A 14,538-nucleotide genomic window follows, 5' to 3' on the forward strand; every position below is an offset into this window, starting at 1 on the left:
GAGGCCCCGTAGCCAGTACGCAGTGGAAGCCTCTGCTCTCTCACCTCTTCAGAGGTGGGATGGAAAATACTAGCAACAAACTGGGGATAGCTAGAGACTGAGGGACCCTTGGGCCCTACAGAGTTAGGTCAGGTGGTGGAATCTCAGGTGTGGTCCTCGGCAGGAAGAGAAATGTTTGGGGCGGGGCTCTCCAGCCCCTGCCAGGCCACCAGCCCTCCAGTGAGCTGTAAAGACAAACTCTCAGGTGACAGCGAAGGGGACAAGTGGGCTTGAGACTGCTGCAGGGTGCAGGGTGAGGCCCCGCACAAGGAGCAGGCCGATTATTTCGACAGCAGCACAGAGCTGTGATTTCCCCTTGGACCTGAGCTCCAGGCACCCAGTTCTTCGAATGTCCTGGGCTGTGTACCCTTTCCGCCCTGGCTGGGCCTGTGAGCACGTGTGGGCTGGTGCATTTGGCCTGTGGGTGCTTATTGACAGCTGAGTGTGTGTCTATTTGTGGGATTGTTTCTGTGTTTCTGGATGTGAATTTGTCTGTGTACATCCAGTGTATAGGTATATTTGTGTGTGTGCTGAGCAGTTGTGTGCAGGTTTGCAAATATCTGTGTTATAGTGGTGGTACATGTTCACATGGAGGAATAGGGCCAGCACTGACGCAAGTTCAAGGACAGGCGTGCATGCAAATATACACAGGGAAGACGGGCTCAAAAAAAAAAAAAAAAAGGGCATGTGTAGGCATACAAGGAGAGGGACTTGAACTTGTGTGTGTCCTGGCCCTGTTTCTCCACGTGAACGTGTGTAGGTGTTGTTTTCCAGGCAGCATTCTATCACAAGGGCAACCCTTGAATGTCAGGGCCCAGCCTCTTCTTGGGGACTTCCGCAGAGGCTCTCGTGGCCCATGAATCTGTTCCCTCTGCAATCCGAGTAGCCTGACCGCCTTCTCCAGGCAGTCATGCTGAGGTCTCATGGTCAACCCAGCGCTGGCATGCGACTGGGGAGGGGTCTGTGGGCACAGGGCGGCCTTTAGAATGGCACCAACTTAATCCTGGCTTAAAATGCCCTGCTCTCCACCTGTCACAGCATCCGACATTCCGCCATGAGTGAGTCACTCCCCAGCTGGGACCCTCTTTGATGAGGGAGGGAGGCCAGGGGAGCCCCAGGAACAGGGGAGGAGGAGGAGGAGGAATTACACATCTGAAGGCACTGGGCAAAGCCGGAGAATTCCTGCAACTGTCCGTGCCAAGCCTGGGAGAGTCCAGGCAGCCTGGCCCCGACAGCTGCGCTAATTTCACGGAGTCGCCACATATCAGCGTGGGCAGGGAGCTTGGTGGTCACCTAGCCCAGCCCCTCATGTGACAGATGGGAGGACTGAGGCCTATGGAGGGGAAATGCAGGGAGCCGGGGTGGGGGAGGGGGGCCATTTCTTAAGGCCTGGGTGCGGGATTTGCAGAGAGCACTGGGCAAGGAGCGAGGGGACCTGGGCTCTGACGTCCTGTTGCTCCCCTGCTGGGAATCTGGGCCAGCTGTGCTGCTCTCTGGGCGTGGGCAGTGCCTTATCTGTGCTCTGTGGGCTTTGGTCTGGCTACCTTCTCGCCTATGACCCTGGAAGCAGGACCCTCCAGCCTCCAGCCCCTTTCCGGTGCTCCTGCCAAGCTGTGGGTCTGCCTGGCAGCCCGTGTGCATGTCTCTTACAGGGCTGCGAGAGGTGGCACTATCTGGATGGGATCTCCCCGGCCCTTTCCTGTTTATTTAGCTGTGTGTTTGGCCTTTGAACAAAGCCTAGAAAGATATGAACAGACACTTGCCTCCTTGCAGGCTGTCAGAAATGGCCATGAGCCGAGCAGGGCCTGGGCTGAGGGCGGGGCCCACGGGGTTCTGCCTCCTCCTGAGCACTGTCTGGAGTCCCAGAGTGGGCAGGGACTTCAGGCCCACCCACCCACCTGAAGTGACTCAGAGCTGGTTCATTGCAAGCGGAAAAGGTGATACAGGCAGGCCTGAAGGGCGGGTACAGCTGGGGCTGGGGGCAGGAACTCACCCTCGATTGAGCACCTACTGTGTGCTGGCCACAGGGCTCCTGGATGTTGGGCGGAAGTGCTGGCATGCCCTAGGTGGCACCCTAAGTGCTGCCTCTTGGGCCTGGGTGAAGAGGAGGCTGGGCAAGGTTTCCCTCCCTGAGCCTTGGGGCCTTGCCTGTGAGCCGCTGTGGGTCAGCCCTGTTCAAAGGGAGAGATTGTGCCTCCCCGTCTGCCCTCCTCTCTGGCCTCCAGTTCTGGACCCGACATGGTGCCTGGGGCGTGTGTGCAGCCCCAGCTGTACCGTGAAATAACCTTGCCCTTCTCAGCAAGTGACTTCTCTTCTCTGACTCTCCATTTCCCTACCGGAAAACCCAAACGGTTGTGAATTCTGAAGCCCGCGTCCTCCCAAGGACTACTGATAAGAGGCCCTGGGGGTGGGGGTGGGGCTAGGCCTCCCCTCCTGGGGCGGGAGGGCTCAGTGAGTTCCCAAGCACCCGCGACTCGGCAGAACAGGCGCTCGATAACTGGTCATTTATCATCATCATCATCTTGTGGAGTTGATTGAAATGGGTGACTGCAGAAATCTCGTGTCTGGAATTCTGAACGGCCTTCCATGACATCGCTCAGAGCCTCCTGGAGATGGAGCCGGGTGTGGGCCAGATGCGAGGGTGCCGGTGGGGTGGCTGGGACTGGGGGCCTTTGAGCCAGAGACCCCCACAGGCTGCTGTCGTCCTGTGGGACTGCTCTGTGCTTTGGGGGGAAGCCCAGGGTACTTGCAGAGCACCTGGTAGGGTGGCCAGATGGGTCGTGGGCCATCCAGAGAGAGGCAGGGTGCCACACAGCTCCACACCCAGGCAGCAGCCTCGTGCAAGAGCCCTGGGGCCTCAGGTGACCTCAGCACCATGGCCTGGCTGCCTGACTAGCACTTAGGAACACAGGTCCCCGTGGACAGTGTAGGCCACTCGCTGAGCCTCACACATCAGTCCCTTCTTGGTGAATGGAAGCTGAGGGCCCCGCCCCACCTGCAACTGAGCAGCCCTGGCGGCCCCGCGCACTTTGTACTTGGGGAATCTCTGTGAGGTTGCCTTAGAAAAAGCGCTGGCTTCAAAGACTTCAAAACTCTCAAGCTGGATGTCATTCTGTGGCTGCACGATCATTTTGGGAGCATGTTCATTCATGGCCTATGTCCTCACTGCCAGGCGGCCCTCGGGCTCCTGGGAGAGGCCAGACTCCTGCCCACGGGTGGAAAGAGGTGGCCACACTGCATCAGCAGGTGTTGATGATGAAGCCAGCAGCTACGGGGCAGAGCTGCCTCCTGGTTACTGCCTTACTGGCCATATCTCATTTGGCCCTTCCCTCCCACAGGCTCCTAAAGTAGGTATCTTCATTAGCCCATTTTCCAGCTGAGGACACTGAGGCCCTAAAAGATCTAGTAATTTGCCCAGCCATTGTCTCGGTTAAGATCGGAACCAAAATGAGGCCAGAGAGCTTAGCAGCCCGAAGACTGGTCAGTGAGGTGGGCTCCTACAGTCTGGGGTGGCCTCCTGGAAAAGGCGGGATAAAGGAAGGCCCGGGGTGGGGGGCGGGTGTGTGGTTTGGGGAGTCGGAGCAGGTGGAGGACGAGGGAGTGGTTGAAGACATCAAGTGTGACCTTCACTGATGAGCTGGGCCCAACATGTTACTGGAAACAGTGTTTTTAACGATCTAGTACGTGTGCGGGAATTTGATGTGAGACTGTTTGGTTTTTATTGAGCACTTACTGTATGCTGTGCCCTTAGCCTAGAGCCCTATCTGCCCAGCTGACTCTCACCGCAGGCCCATTTCACAGACAGGGGATGGCCCTCACCTGTCATCGTGCAGCAAGGGGTCCCTGCAGCCGGTGTTGAGTCCCGTGTGCCCGGTGCACGCTGCATGCCTGCTGCTAGTTCTCCGTCCTCAGCGCACTCCACCACAGCCCCAGGAATGAGCCACCAAGGGCTCTATTTTACTGGAGAAGGCATCTGACTGGCCCTTGGTTAAGTGGATTTGGGTCTAGAAGGAGACTTCTGACCTGAGCCCAGTCTGTCCCACTTCCTGAGTTCGGGGCTGCAACCGCCTCTGGAGATCAAGCCCCAGGGGCCGCCCGGAGCTTTGGGAAGCCCTTTCTGCCCTCTGGGCCTCCCTCCGCTCTGAAATGCTGCCTTTTGGGTCTGCATCCCCTTCCGGCTGTGGCTTTCTGCGATGGTGACATGTTGCTAAGCCTGTCATCTGCCGGGCCCTGAGCTGGGTCCCTTGGGGAGGCGGGGAATGGAGGTGTGGAATGCTGGGGGTCAACAGGAGCCCTCCCCATGATCTGAATGCCCCAACTGCTGCAAAATCTATAGGCTGCTCCCCCTACCGTGTTCACAGCTGCCTCCAGCACTTAATGGTTCTCAGTAAGTGGTGAACAAGTGAATGTCACGCAGAGTGTTGAGTCCCCAAGGTCATTGTCAGCTTGCCTTGGGGGAGGTCCCATTCAGAGAAGGCTTCAAGGAGGAGGCGTGGGGGAGGGGAAGTGGCAGGTGTGCCCAACTCAGCCCCCTAGAGAGGAGAGACCTCTCCTTTGTTTAACTCAGCAATAGGTTAAAGCTGTGGGTATTGCCATGTGCTTTCTAAATGGTGAAACAGACTTCCTGGCTCTTTGTACCACAGGGGTGTAAAAATGCAAAATTTCCATCAGTGTAGGAAATAAACAAGCGAAGCAAAGTACGAGCCCATTGGGAGAACTCGCCTGCCAATGCCACCTGTGGGAGAAGACGCCTGCAAGGGAGCCAGGTGCATCCCCTTCTCCCGGTCGTGGCGTGGGGCAGGTCTGGGAGGGCCCTGCCTACATGCTGTCTCCCAGAAAGCCGAGCGCTCCCCTGTCTGTGGGTCATCTCGCTGCCGAAGCGACCCTGTGCCTCCTGGGCTCCTAACACCCAGAGGCGTTTGCTGGGCTGCGGAGGTAGGAGGCAGTGAGCCTTCGGGCTGAGGTTCCTTTCAGTGGGGCTTGGAGGATGTGTGCAGTGCTGACAGGTGGCCCCTGGGCCACCTGAGCAAAGACAGGGGCTGGGAAATGGTGGAGAGGTTGGGCAGCCGTGGTGGCGTCGGGCGGACATGGAAGCAGGGTGTCCTTGGACAAGTCACTGCACGTCTCCGGGCAGGATTCTCCACTTACAGAGAATGCTTTCCTGCCCTCTTCTGTGTGCGTGGGTGACACTTGTAAAGTCAGCGATTGACCTCATCACCCCTAGGGAGGGATGGATGTCCGCCCCTCCCCCAGCACATTCAGGTTATGAGCCACATTAACCTCAGAATAAGTGGATATCCTATCCACTTCTGGAGTTGAGGCTGGTGTGGGTGAGACCCCTGAACTCCTCCCAGACACCTGCCCCTGTTTTCCTCACCCATCAGGACCCGGGCTGTGTGTCTATGGAATGCCTGGGGCTCTTGGGCTGGGGCACCGGGCTCTGCTCAGTCTGGTGCATCTGGCAGATGGATGAATGGCCTGAACGGGGGTGGGGAGCCCCAGATCTTGAAACCCGCCAGTGGGGATTCTCTGCAACTCCTTCAGCCCCGGGCGTCTCCCTGAACTGGGCTCTAGGGATCCTAGCATCAAGGTGGTTGTCCCTGAGGGGCACAGCGGTTCGGGCTCCACCCTGCCAGCCAGCGACTGTAGGAGGGAAAGCACCCGGGCGCGGGGGCCAGGTGGCCGGGGGACTATTACAAACGACTGCCGGCGAGACTCTCAGAGGATTACGCGCGCGCCCGCTCGCCGAGCCTTAGTTCCCCGCAGCTGTAGTCGCTGGGCTGCACGCTCAGGCCTGGCGCCCAGTCCCGGGCGGGGTGGGGGGCGTGGATTCCTCCAGGTGGGTGGGGGGGCGTGACCTTGCTCCGGTAGGGTCCGGCTGCCGAGGCCGCAAGGGAGAGAGAGGGGGTGGTGGTGAGGGCGGGGCGGCCTGCGGGTCGAGGCCTCCGGGGGTCCCCGCCCCTCATCGGCCCCGCCCCCGCCCCTTCGCCCCTCAGCCCACCGCCCCGGCGCCCGGGGGGTTCGGGCAGCCTCGGCCGCAGTCGGCGCGGCTCGGCTCGGCGTCGCCACGGCAACAGCGGCTTAGGGGGCGGGGGCGACGTGGCGGGCTGGGCGGGCTGGGCGGGCAGCGCGGGGTGGGCTGGGCGGCGCTGCGCGGGCCGGGCCGTCGGCGCGGGCCGCGAGCTGCTGGGGCCGAGCCCGAGCCCGGCCCGCCGTCGGCCGCGCGGCCGCCCAGCGAGGGTGCGGGTCCCGCGCGGGTCCCGGCCCGCCGCCGCCGCCGCCGCCGCCGCCGCCGCCGCCGGCGCGCTAACCCCGCCTCCCCTTCCCCTTCTTGTCGCCCCGCGCGCAGGGCTTCCTCAGCCGCCGCCTCAAGGGCTCCATCAAGCGCACCAAGAGCCAGCCCAAGCTGGACCGCAACCACAGCTTCCGCCACATCCTGCCGGGGTTCCGGAGCGCCGCCGCCGCCTCCGCCGCGGACAATGAGAGGTGAGCCCGCCGCCGCCCGGCCCGGCCTCCCCGCGCCGCGCCGCGCCGCGCCGGGATGCGCCCCCGAGGGTGCGGGGACAAAGCGAGAGCCGGGGCCGGGGCGTGCGACAGGGGGGAGGGGACCCCACGCCGCCCACCCTCCGCGAACTTGTGGGGCCACCTTGGACTGGGGAACGCGAGGGGAGGACCCTTCCTCTCGCCCCTGGGGTGAGGCGAGGGAGGGCGCCCGCGGCCCGGGGCGAGGCCGGGCGGGAAGTGTCCTCTCCAAGAAGTCCTGCCTCGCCCGGCCGAGGTGGGCATTGTTCCCTGGGCCGTGCGGTGCCCAGGGCTGGTGGGGGACGGAAGTGGCGCCTCCCCCCACCCCCTCCCAGGACGCATCCCCCTGCCTCGGGAGCCCCTGAATATCCCGATACAATAGGCGTTTTCTCGGCTGGGTTCCTCGGGCGAGGGAAAGGGTGAACATCTGGAGGGGAGGAGCAGGGGGCAGGGCCGCTTAGGGGGCACAGCTGCTCTTAAGTAGGGCGTGCTCTGCTGGGGGCTGGGGCGAGTGAGCGGGCAGTGGCCAGGCCCTGAGTTCAGGGGCATAACCCGAGGCCGGGGAAGCGGGGCTCGGTCCTCCTCTCCAGCCTGGGCAGCTGCTTCTCTCCCTCCTCTCGCCACTCCCAGGGGTGTCTCCTGCTCCCTCTTTCCCCTCTCCTGGGCTAGCCTGGAGCAGGTGTGGAAATTCCAGGGGGAGGTGGCTGGTGTGGCCGAGGCAGAAGGGAGGGAGGTGGTTCAGCCAGTGACTCCGGCAGCCGAGCAGGCTTCAGCTCGCAAGGGCAAGCCATCCTTTCCGTGCGGGGGCACTGGGCGGGCACAGCCTCTGGGGGCCCAGGTCCTGTCTCCCTGAGTGGTGCCAGCCACAGGCACCTTTGCACTTGGGCACAGGCGCTGTGATGGATTCCCGTGCCAGTCAGAACGTGTCCCTGCCCAGCCCGCGGAGGTGAAAGAACGGGCAGGCTCCAGAGAGCCTAATCAACATTCAGCCCCAGCCTGTGAGGTCACTGGGATCCGCCTTGGGAGGGCTGTGTCCGGGGGTACAGTTGGCCAGTTGGCACTCCTTGTCAGGGAGGCGTAGGTAGAAGGAAAGCAGCGCTCCCCTCCCCCATGGTTCCAGCCGGCGGAGGAGCACAAGTTATAGCCCAACTCCTTCCCGAGGGCCGAGGGACTGACTGGTCAACTGACCAGTAGCATCTCCCGGGAGAGTACGGCTCCTGCATCCCAGCAGAATTGCCAGACCTTTAATTGCCATCAGCCCAGAGCCGATCTCTCCGGCGCATCCGTCCGCTGCCTGCAGCTGACTTCCTGCCCCTGTGCCAAGCCCAGCCCGAGGCAGGACCCTCAGCCTTTCTCTGATGGCCGTGGTGCCCCAGGGGACCAGGCGTGCCCTGGCAGGAAGATGCAGCCAGGCCAGAGCTCCGCGCTGGGTGCAGCCACTGCGTCTTTGAAAAATCTCGCTTCCCATCTTTGTTATTGTCTGGGCGGCAGGCCACCTGGTTTGCTGCCTTCCTCCCTCTGCCCGGCCCCCACCTCCGGCTGTCTCCCCCAGGAACATGCCTTTCTCTGCGCTTTCCTTGGCGGGGGTCAGGACCCTCTGCACCCGCATGCGGGGGCTTGTGTACGTACCCCGTCTCGTGTGCATGTGGTGGTTGTCCGGGGAGCAGGAGAGAGAGGCACAGGCGGTCCAGCCAGGGAGTGTGTCTGCCCTCCCCGGAGCAGGCGGCATGCATGTCATGTTTACCTCTCTCCAGCGGGGAGCCGGCGAGTGCTGGGCTGGCAGCTCTGGCCGGAGGCCGGGGCATGGCTCGGATGACCTCGTGCGGGTCCTGTCCAGCTTGGCCTCAGGTCAGCCTTGCTGTGTGCCCGGCGGGGGCGGGCGGTGGCGGGCAGGCGCGGCGGGTGTGGGGGGGTGCAGAGTGGGGGTGGGGAGTGAAACTGCAAGCCCGTTTCTGGAAACGGTGCTGAATGGTGGCGGCTGGAGCAGAATGTCACTGGCAGCGGTGTGGAATTGTCTTATTAATTTTCTGTAAACAAAATCTGGCTTGGTGGGTTCTCTGGCACAGGAAGGGAGCCCAGATTTCCCACGGACAGGCAGGGAGGCTGGGTTTGAAATGCCTGTATCCAGCCGTGGTGCCGAAATAGGCTCCGCCAGGGCTGGGGTCTTCTGATCCGCTGCTTTGCTTAGGAATAGATACACACTGCTGCTGTCGGGATGAGTGGGCAGGTGTTTCTCCGGGGCAGCCCCCGGAGTCATCCTGTTTGGAGTTGATGAGTAAAATCCACTGTGGGGGCTGTCCCCTCCCCCAGAGCTCATGGTCGAACCCAGCTGAGTGGAGCGGTATCTCCCCCTCCTCTGATGTGGGTGGTTGGGCCGGGCTGCCCTTGGCAGGAGGGACCCCTCCTCCCCCCGACTGGCTGCCATGCCTCTGGCTGGAGCGAGTTTAAGTGCAGAGACCCCGGTGCCGGTGAGTGGCTGGGCATAGGGGTGGGGACTTCTCTGGTGGCGAGTGGGCGTCCTGGTCCCCGTGGCCCTCTCGTGGAGGCCCAGGGCACCCAGGGCCGGCCCCTGGCGGCCCGGCTTGGGACGCATCTGTCTGGTTTGCCTGGCTGCTGGGGAGGCTTTGTTGCGTGCTGTCTCGTGCTCCCCACACGGCTGCGTGGGGGAAGGTTATTTTTTGCGCTGGAATTCTCTCATCCGGAGGTTGGAAGCCTGGGGGTTCTGTGCTGGGATCTTCTCCCTGGGGGAGGAGTCTGCCTCAGGTGTGGGGGCGCTGAGGCTGCGGGCAGGCTGGCCAGGGTCTGGTGGACACAGCCGGGCTGCAGGACGGTTGGAGCCTTTTACGGGCCTTGCCTGGGGGCAGGAGGGTCCCAGCTCCCTGGGCCCCTGAGACACGCCTTTCTCCAAGGCTGGGGCGGTAAGACCGAGGACAGGTAATCAGGCCTGCTCACGGCGAGAGGAAGGCCGCTCCGGTGCTTCCCAGGCGAGGGGTGTGCCGGCGAGAGGATTTTCCTTCTGCAGGCTGGAGATGCTGCCGTTCCGCTTACTGGGCAGGGCAGTTCAGGAAAAGCGATCCAGGACATTGTGGGTCTGCCTTCCCGGAAGCTGATGTCAAGTTGGTGGCTTATTCGTCAGTGTCCGTGGGGAGCTGGGAGGGTCGGCCGGCGATGTGACACTTTCCTTGTCCCTTTCCTCTGCTGATGCTGTGTCTGGCCCTGCACGCGTGCTGGGGCAGTGCCCTCACTGGCCCTCAACCTGTCTCCGCCCCTTCCCAGGTGGCCTGGTACTGAGCCAGGCTCCAGAACACAGGCGGCCGGCCCAGTGCAGGTAGGCAAGGCTGATGATGTGTGGAGTTAAGAGATTTTTCCAGGGACCGTGTATCTGGAGTTCTATACCCGAATGGTACCAATGGTGGGCTTCCAATGGTGGGAGATACTCGGGACCGGAGGCGGGGGCTTCCCGGGCCCCTCGGCTGGCCCTGAGCGGGCAGGAGCCAGCTCTGTCCGTTGGGATGAGGCTGTCCCTGGAGCAGGGAGACAGCGGGAGCTTGATGAAGAACAGGGAACTAGGAGGCGGGGCTTGTGTTTCTCCCTAGGTTGCTGACAGTAGGCACAGGAGGAGCTGGGCACCCCCACCTGGCATGCTTTGCACTCATTCCTTTCCCTACTACGGATAGGGAAGGCCTGGTCTTTCTCTACCGTCCCCTGGGGCTGGTTTGTCAGCCTTGTGTGGATGAGACAATCACCAGGAGTAATAGTAAATATGTGACCTTTGCATTAGAAGCCAAACGACCCTGGAGCAAGGCACTTCTGAGCCTCAGTTTACACATCTGCAGAATGGGCACAGTGATAATGTCGTGGGAGACATGAATACGTTCAGCAGGTGTTTAACAGAAAGTCTTAGCATTTGACACTGGGTTTTACAGTTTCTAAAACAGCATTAAATCATGACGTGTGAGAGAAGCTAGACTAACATGTAGGTTTTTAGTAAGTCTTCGGCAGTGCTGGTCGGCTAAGTCGCTTCGTCTTGGTGAGCGTCAGTTTTCTCATCTACAATGTGGGAGTCCTAGCAAGCAGCTGGGGTTCAGGAGACCTCACCGAGGTTGCTGCGCCTGGTGGACCATCGTTTCTAGCTTGAGCACGAGAAGTATCCGGGCAGACTGACCCTTGCTCCTGCCTGGACCCGGGAAAGCAAATCCCCCCTCTGTTTTACAAATCTGTTTTAAAAGTTCCTTGGTGTGCAGCTCTTGTTTGCATCATCCTTGTTTTTAATCAGTGAGGCATTTAGGTTATGGCTGGTTTGTCTCGATTAAAAATGATGCTGGGATTTAAATCATCTTCCTCCATAGCTCTGATCCCCACCCCCCCATAGGATACAGTCTTAGCAATGGAGTCGCTAGGTTTTGGATAAAAATGCCTGTCTGTGAAAGCCTGCACTAATTTACGCTCCGCCGCTGGGGGTTGCGAGTGCTCACCTGTTTCCTCACACCCTTCAAAGCACTGGGTGTCAGCACCATGACATATGGATGGGCTGCCAAGTGGCATTTCTTTGGTATTTGCATTTATTTGCTTGCTCAGGATCGCGTGCTGTTGTGGGGATGTGACTGGCGAGTGGTGCTCCCTGTCCTTTGCCTCCTGAGCCTTGGGGAGGGGCCTGAGAGGGCCCTGGGGCCACTCCTGGTTGTCCTTACACACCCTCCGTGGCTCTGGGGAGGGCCACAGAGTTGGGTCCTACCTGTTCAGTCCTACCTGTCAGAGGCACAGCCCGGAATTCATCACCTGTAAGGAAGGGCCCACCCGGCTGTCCCCTCGGCCCCTCCCCCGTCAGGGAATCAGATTTAATCCTTAATCCCATAATTACCAGAAGGAGACCTTCTGTTTACACAGTACTCTGAGAGGTCTTCGCCTGCAGTGGGTCCGCAGTGAAGGGGCCCTGAGATCCAGGGGCTGAGGCTCTCGGTCAAGTGCGTGGGACCCACGGAAGCCAGGCCTTGTTGCCGCATCTCCTGGATCACAGCAGTGCACTTGGAGCCTCCTGGGCACCTCGGGGGCGGGGCTGACCCGAGCTGCGCACGTGAGCTCGGGATTCTGAGCCTGGACTCCAGAGACAGAGGGGAGGGCCGCAGGACATGACCTGGACGGAGAGAGGAGCCGATTTGTTTTTTGCTTTCTCGTTTTTATTGCCCTCCTCTTAGATCTGCAGCTCCCTGGTGTACCCTCCGAAGACCCGAGCCGGGCAGTGTTTTTTGGAACAGTGGAAATGAGCTAGTGAGAATCGGATCAGCCCCAGGCTGGGGTTTCAGAGGCTGGGAGGCCCTTCTGTCTGTAGCACATGTGTGTGTCTGCGAACACGGTTTAGTGTGTCTGTAGGGACGCCCCGTCCTCACGAAGGTGTGTGCACATTATGCGTAAACGCCCTTGTGCGTGTCCGTGCATCTTAAAGGAGTTAATATCCGTAAAGCATTTGCAACAGACCAACGCGACGTCATGATTGGACCAAAGTAGCTATTTTTGTGGGTCGAATATAGGCAGTGGCTTGGAGCTCAGTGTACCAAGTGCCCAGTGTTGATGACCATTATTACCGTTCTGAGATTTTTTTCTCACGGGTGTGTCTGCCAGCGTCTGTGTGTGTGTGTTTCCACGGACCGTGCTGTGCCCTTGTGTGTCGCGTGTTCTATGATTTGAGCACTTGTGTGCAAGCGTGCACAGTTTCTGTCTGGGCACCTGGACGCCGAGCTGGCTGGTTTCGTGAACAACCTGCCTACCTTGGGAGAGCTTTTTGGAGAGCAGCCGTCTTTCTCCCCTCCCCTGCAGGTGCCAGAGGCGGCCCCCAGGTGTCACGGGATCTCTTCCATCCTCCCCGAGTAGCCCTGCCCGGTCCCAGGCCCCGTGTCTCAGGACATGCACATCCACTCCTAATGGAATTCCTTTGCCAAATATTACTTGAACCAGAAAGTTAATTACAAGCCTCTAATTAATGGCTATTTCAGAAGGCCACAGAAGAAAAGCGGAGGAGATCATAGGGAGACCGAGAGCATGAAGGAAAGACATCAGCCGCCCTGGCCGGTGTGGCGTCTCCTGGCAGGCTGCAGGGCGTGCTCAGCTCTGCCCGGCCCACACCCCTGTGCAGCTCACTGTGGGCCAGTGAAACGGCCCACACAGCTCTGGTGGCTCCAGTCTTCCGGCCATCCGTCCCTTAGTCTGAGGAGAGTGGCACCCCAACCTGGTGGGTGTGCACAGTAGGCCTGGACCTTGAAACTGACTCTGTTACTACCTCTCCAGGGGCCTTCAGCCTACTGCCTCCCCCCAGCCAGAGCTTGGGATCTGAGGCATTTTCCCATGACCAGTCTCCACCAGGGGCTCAACCCCTGGCCCTCTGCTCCCCTCAGGGCTCAGCGTGGAGCCACCTGTGGTCCACATGTAGAGTGAGACCTTGCTGCAGGCCCCTTCCATGGACTCCTGGTCAGGCCCTGCCGTCTGTTCTCTGTGTGACCGTGAACTAGCACGGTTCTTCTCTGTCCTCCTCCTGCTCACTGAGAGAGAGTGTGGCTATGCCTGCCTATCCCCCCGCCCCGCCCCCGCCTGCGGCCAGAGTGTGCCTGTGCTGCGCCATCCCCTCTGTCCTCTGGGGCGCTGTGGCCATCCTCTCTCATGCGCATGGGCTACACCACACACCACCTGCGCGTGCACACACAAGAAAGTGGACCCTTGTGGCAGCCACCACTTGTGCACCAGATGTCCCCTCTGTGCCAGGTGGGTGGTGGGGTGGGGACGCGGCAAGGGAGGGAGAGACAGGATCCAGCCTCACTTGCAAGGATCCCTGGCTCTGTGCCTGGACATTCCTGGGGGAGGGTGGAAGTGACCCTACTGCCATACCTCAAGCCTTCTCCTGGTGACGTGTCAAGAATGGGGCCTCCGCTCCTGCCCCTGCCTGCTCCTGACTCCTGGGGGTGTTCCCCAGAGCCCTCTGCTGATGCCAGTTCCTTGGCAGTGGGCTGGTTGGAGGCACAGGGAGGGAGTTGTTCGGGGTTTGCCAGTGCATAACGGAGTGTGTGTGGGTTTCCGGGAGGAGTGGGCCAGAGGGCAGCCTGGTGAGGTCTTTGTCACCTCCTCCCGTCTGCTGCCCCTCCTGCTGCCCCCGTTACCCTGACTGCCTCAGGCCAGGCTGGAGCACCAGGCTGGGTGGAGAGCGCAGGTTCCTGGGGTGGCTCCTGGGCCTGCCTCTGTTGCCGGCTCTTAGAAAAGCCCCACCTGTCAGCTGGGGGTAGTGCTGCAGGAAGAGGCCTTTCCCTGCACCCTGGGGGCCGCGTTCCTCCTCCTCACCAGGACGCCCTCTCGTGGGGGAGCTGAGAGGGTTTTCTCCAGTCCCTTTCCCTCTGGCACTGACAACCCCCGTCAGCCCTAGCACTGTCACCTGCTTGTCACTTTGACCCTTCTGGGGACAGGCGGGGCCCTTGTTGGCAGGCCCAGCCTGATGGCAAGGGAGTGCATTGGGCAGAGATAGGGATGACGCTGGGGTGGCAGGGGCCCTAGTCTGATGTGGCGTCATCATGGGGAGTTTTCCTACGGAGGGCAGTGAATTAGCGCAGCGTCTCCCTGTGCCCACCGACTGAGGGGAAGTTCATTTCATGCTCTGTCTTTTTGACATCCGTAATCAAAGTGTTGTAGTGCAGCTGCGGTTGTTAGCACGCAAAGGACGTGTGAGCTTCAACAATGACTGTTTCTGGCTGGGGGAGGTGGGGAGACAGATGAATAGATTGTTCCCAGCCCCGCCAGCCCTGCTCCCGCCCCCCCGCCCCGCCCTTCCCAGATTTCCCCCGGAGACTCAGGCCTGCAATTGGCTGTGGCGAAACTCCCGCTCCCGGCCTAGATGGCGTCACCCGGTGATAGAAAGTGGCTCTCGGGCCCCACCCAGGCCTTCCACTCTGACTCTCCTGTTGCCACAAGTTGGCAAACCTGTTGCCCCGAGGGCAGGAT

At 60.9% G+C, this 14,538-nt stretch overlaps 1 protein-coding gene across 14 annotated transcripts in view; it reads left to right on the top strand.

The window, feature by feature from the left end:
• The window catches only part of DAB2IP (DAB2 interacting protein), a 170,695-nt gene that overhangs the window by 89,523 nt on the left and 66,634 nt on the right, over positions 1 to 14,538 (top strand). For 11 of the 14 annotated variants that reach the window (XM_051855568.2, XM_070056311.1, XM_051855604.2 and 8 more), the window contains one exon: positions 6,389 to 6,525. The exons of 2 other annotated variants lie outside the window; for them this stretch is intronic. In XM_051855568.2, the coding sequence (XP_051711528.1) occupies positions 6,389 to 6,525 (137 nt within the window). Of the gene's footprint in view, positions 1 to 4,681; positions 4,806 to 6,388; positions 6,526 to 14,538 lie in introns of those variants that run through there. One more of the 14 variants, XM_070056330.1, reaches the window with a different exon arrangement.

Source organism: Oryctolagus cuniculus, chromosome 1, assembly GCF_964237555.1.
Source record: "Oryctolagus cuniculus chromosome 1, mOryCun1.1, whole genome shotgun sequence".
NCBI classification, from domain to species: Eukaryota; Metazoa; Chordata; class Mammalia; order Lagomorpha; family Leporidae; genus Oryctolagus; species Oryctolagus cuniculus.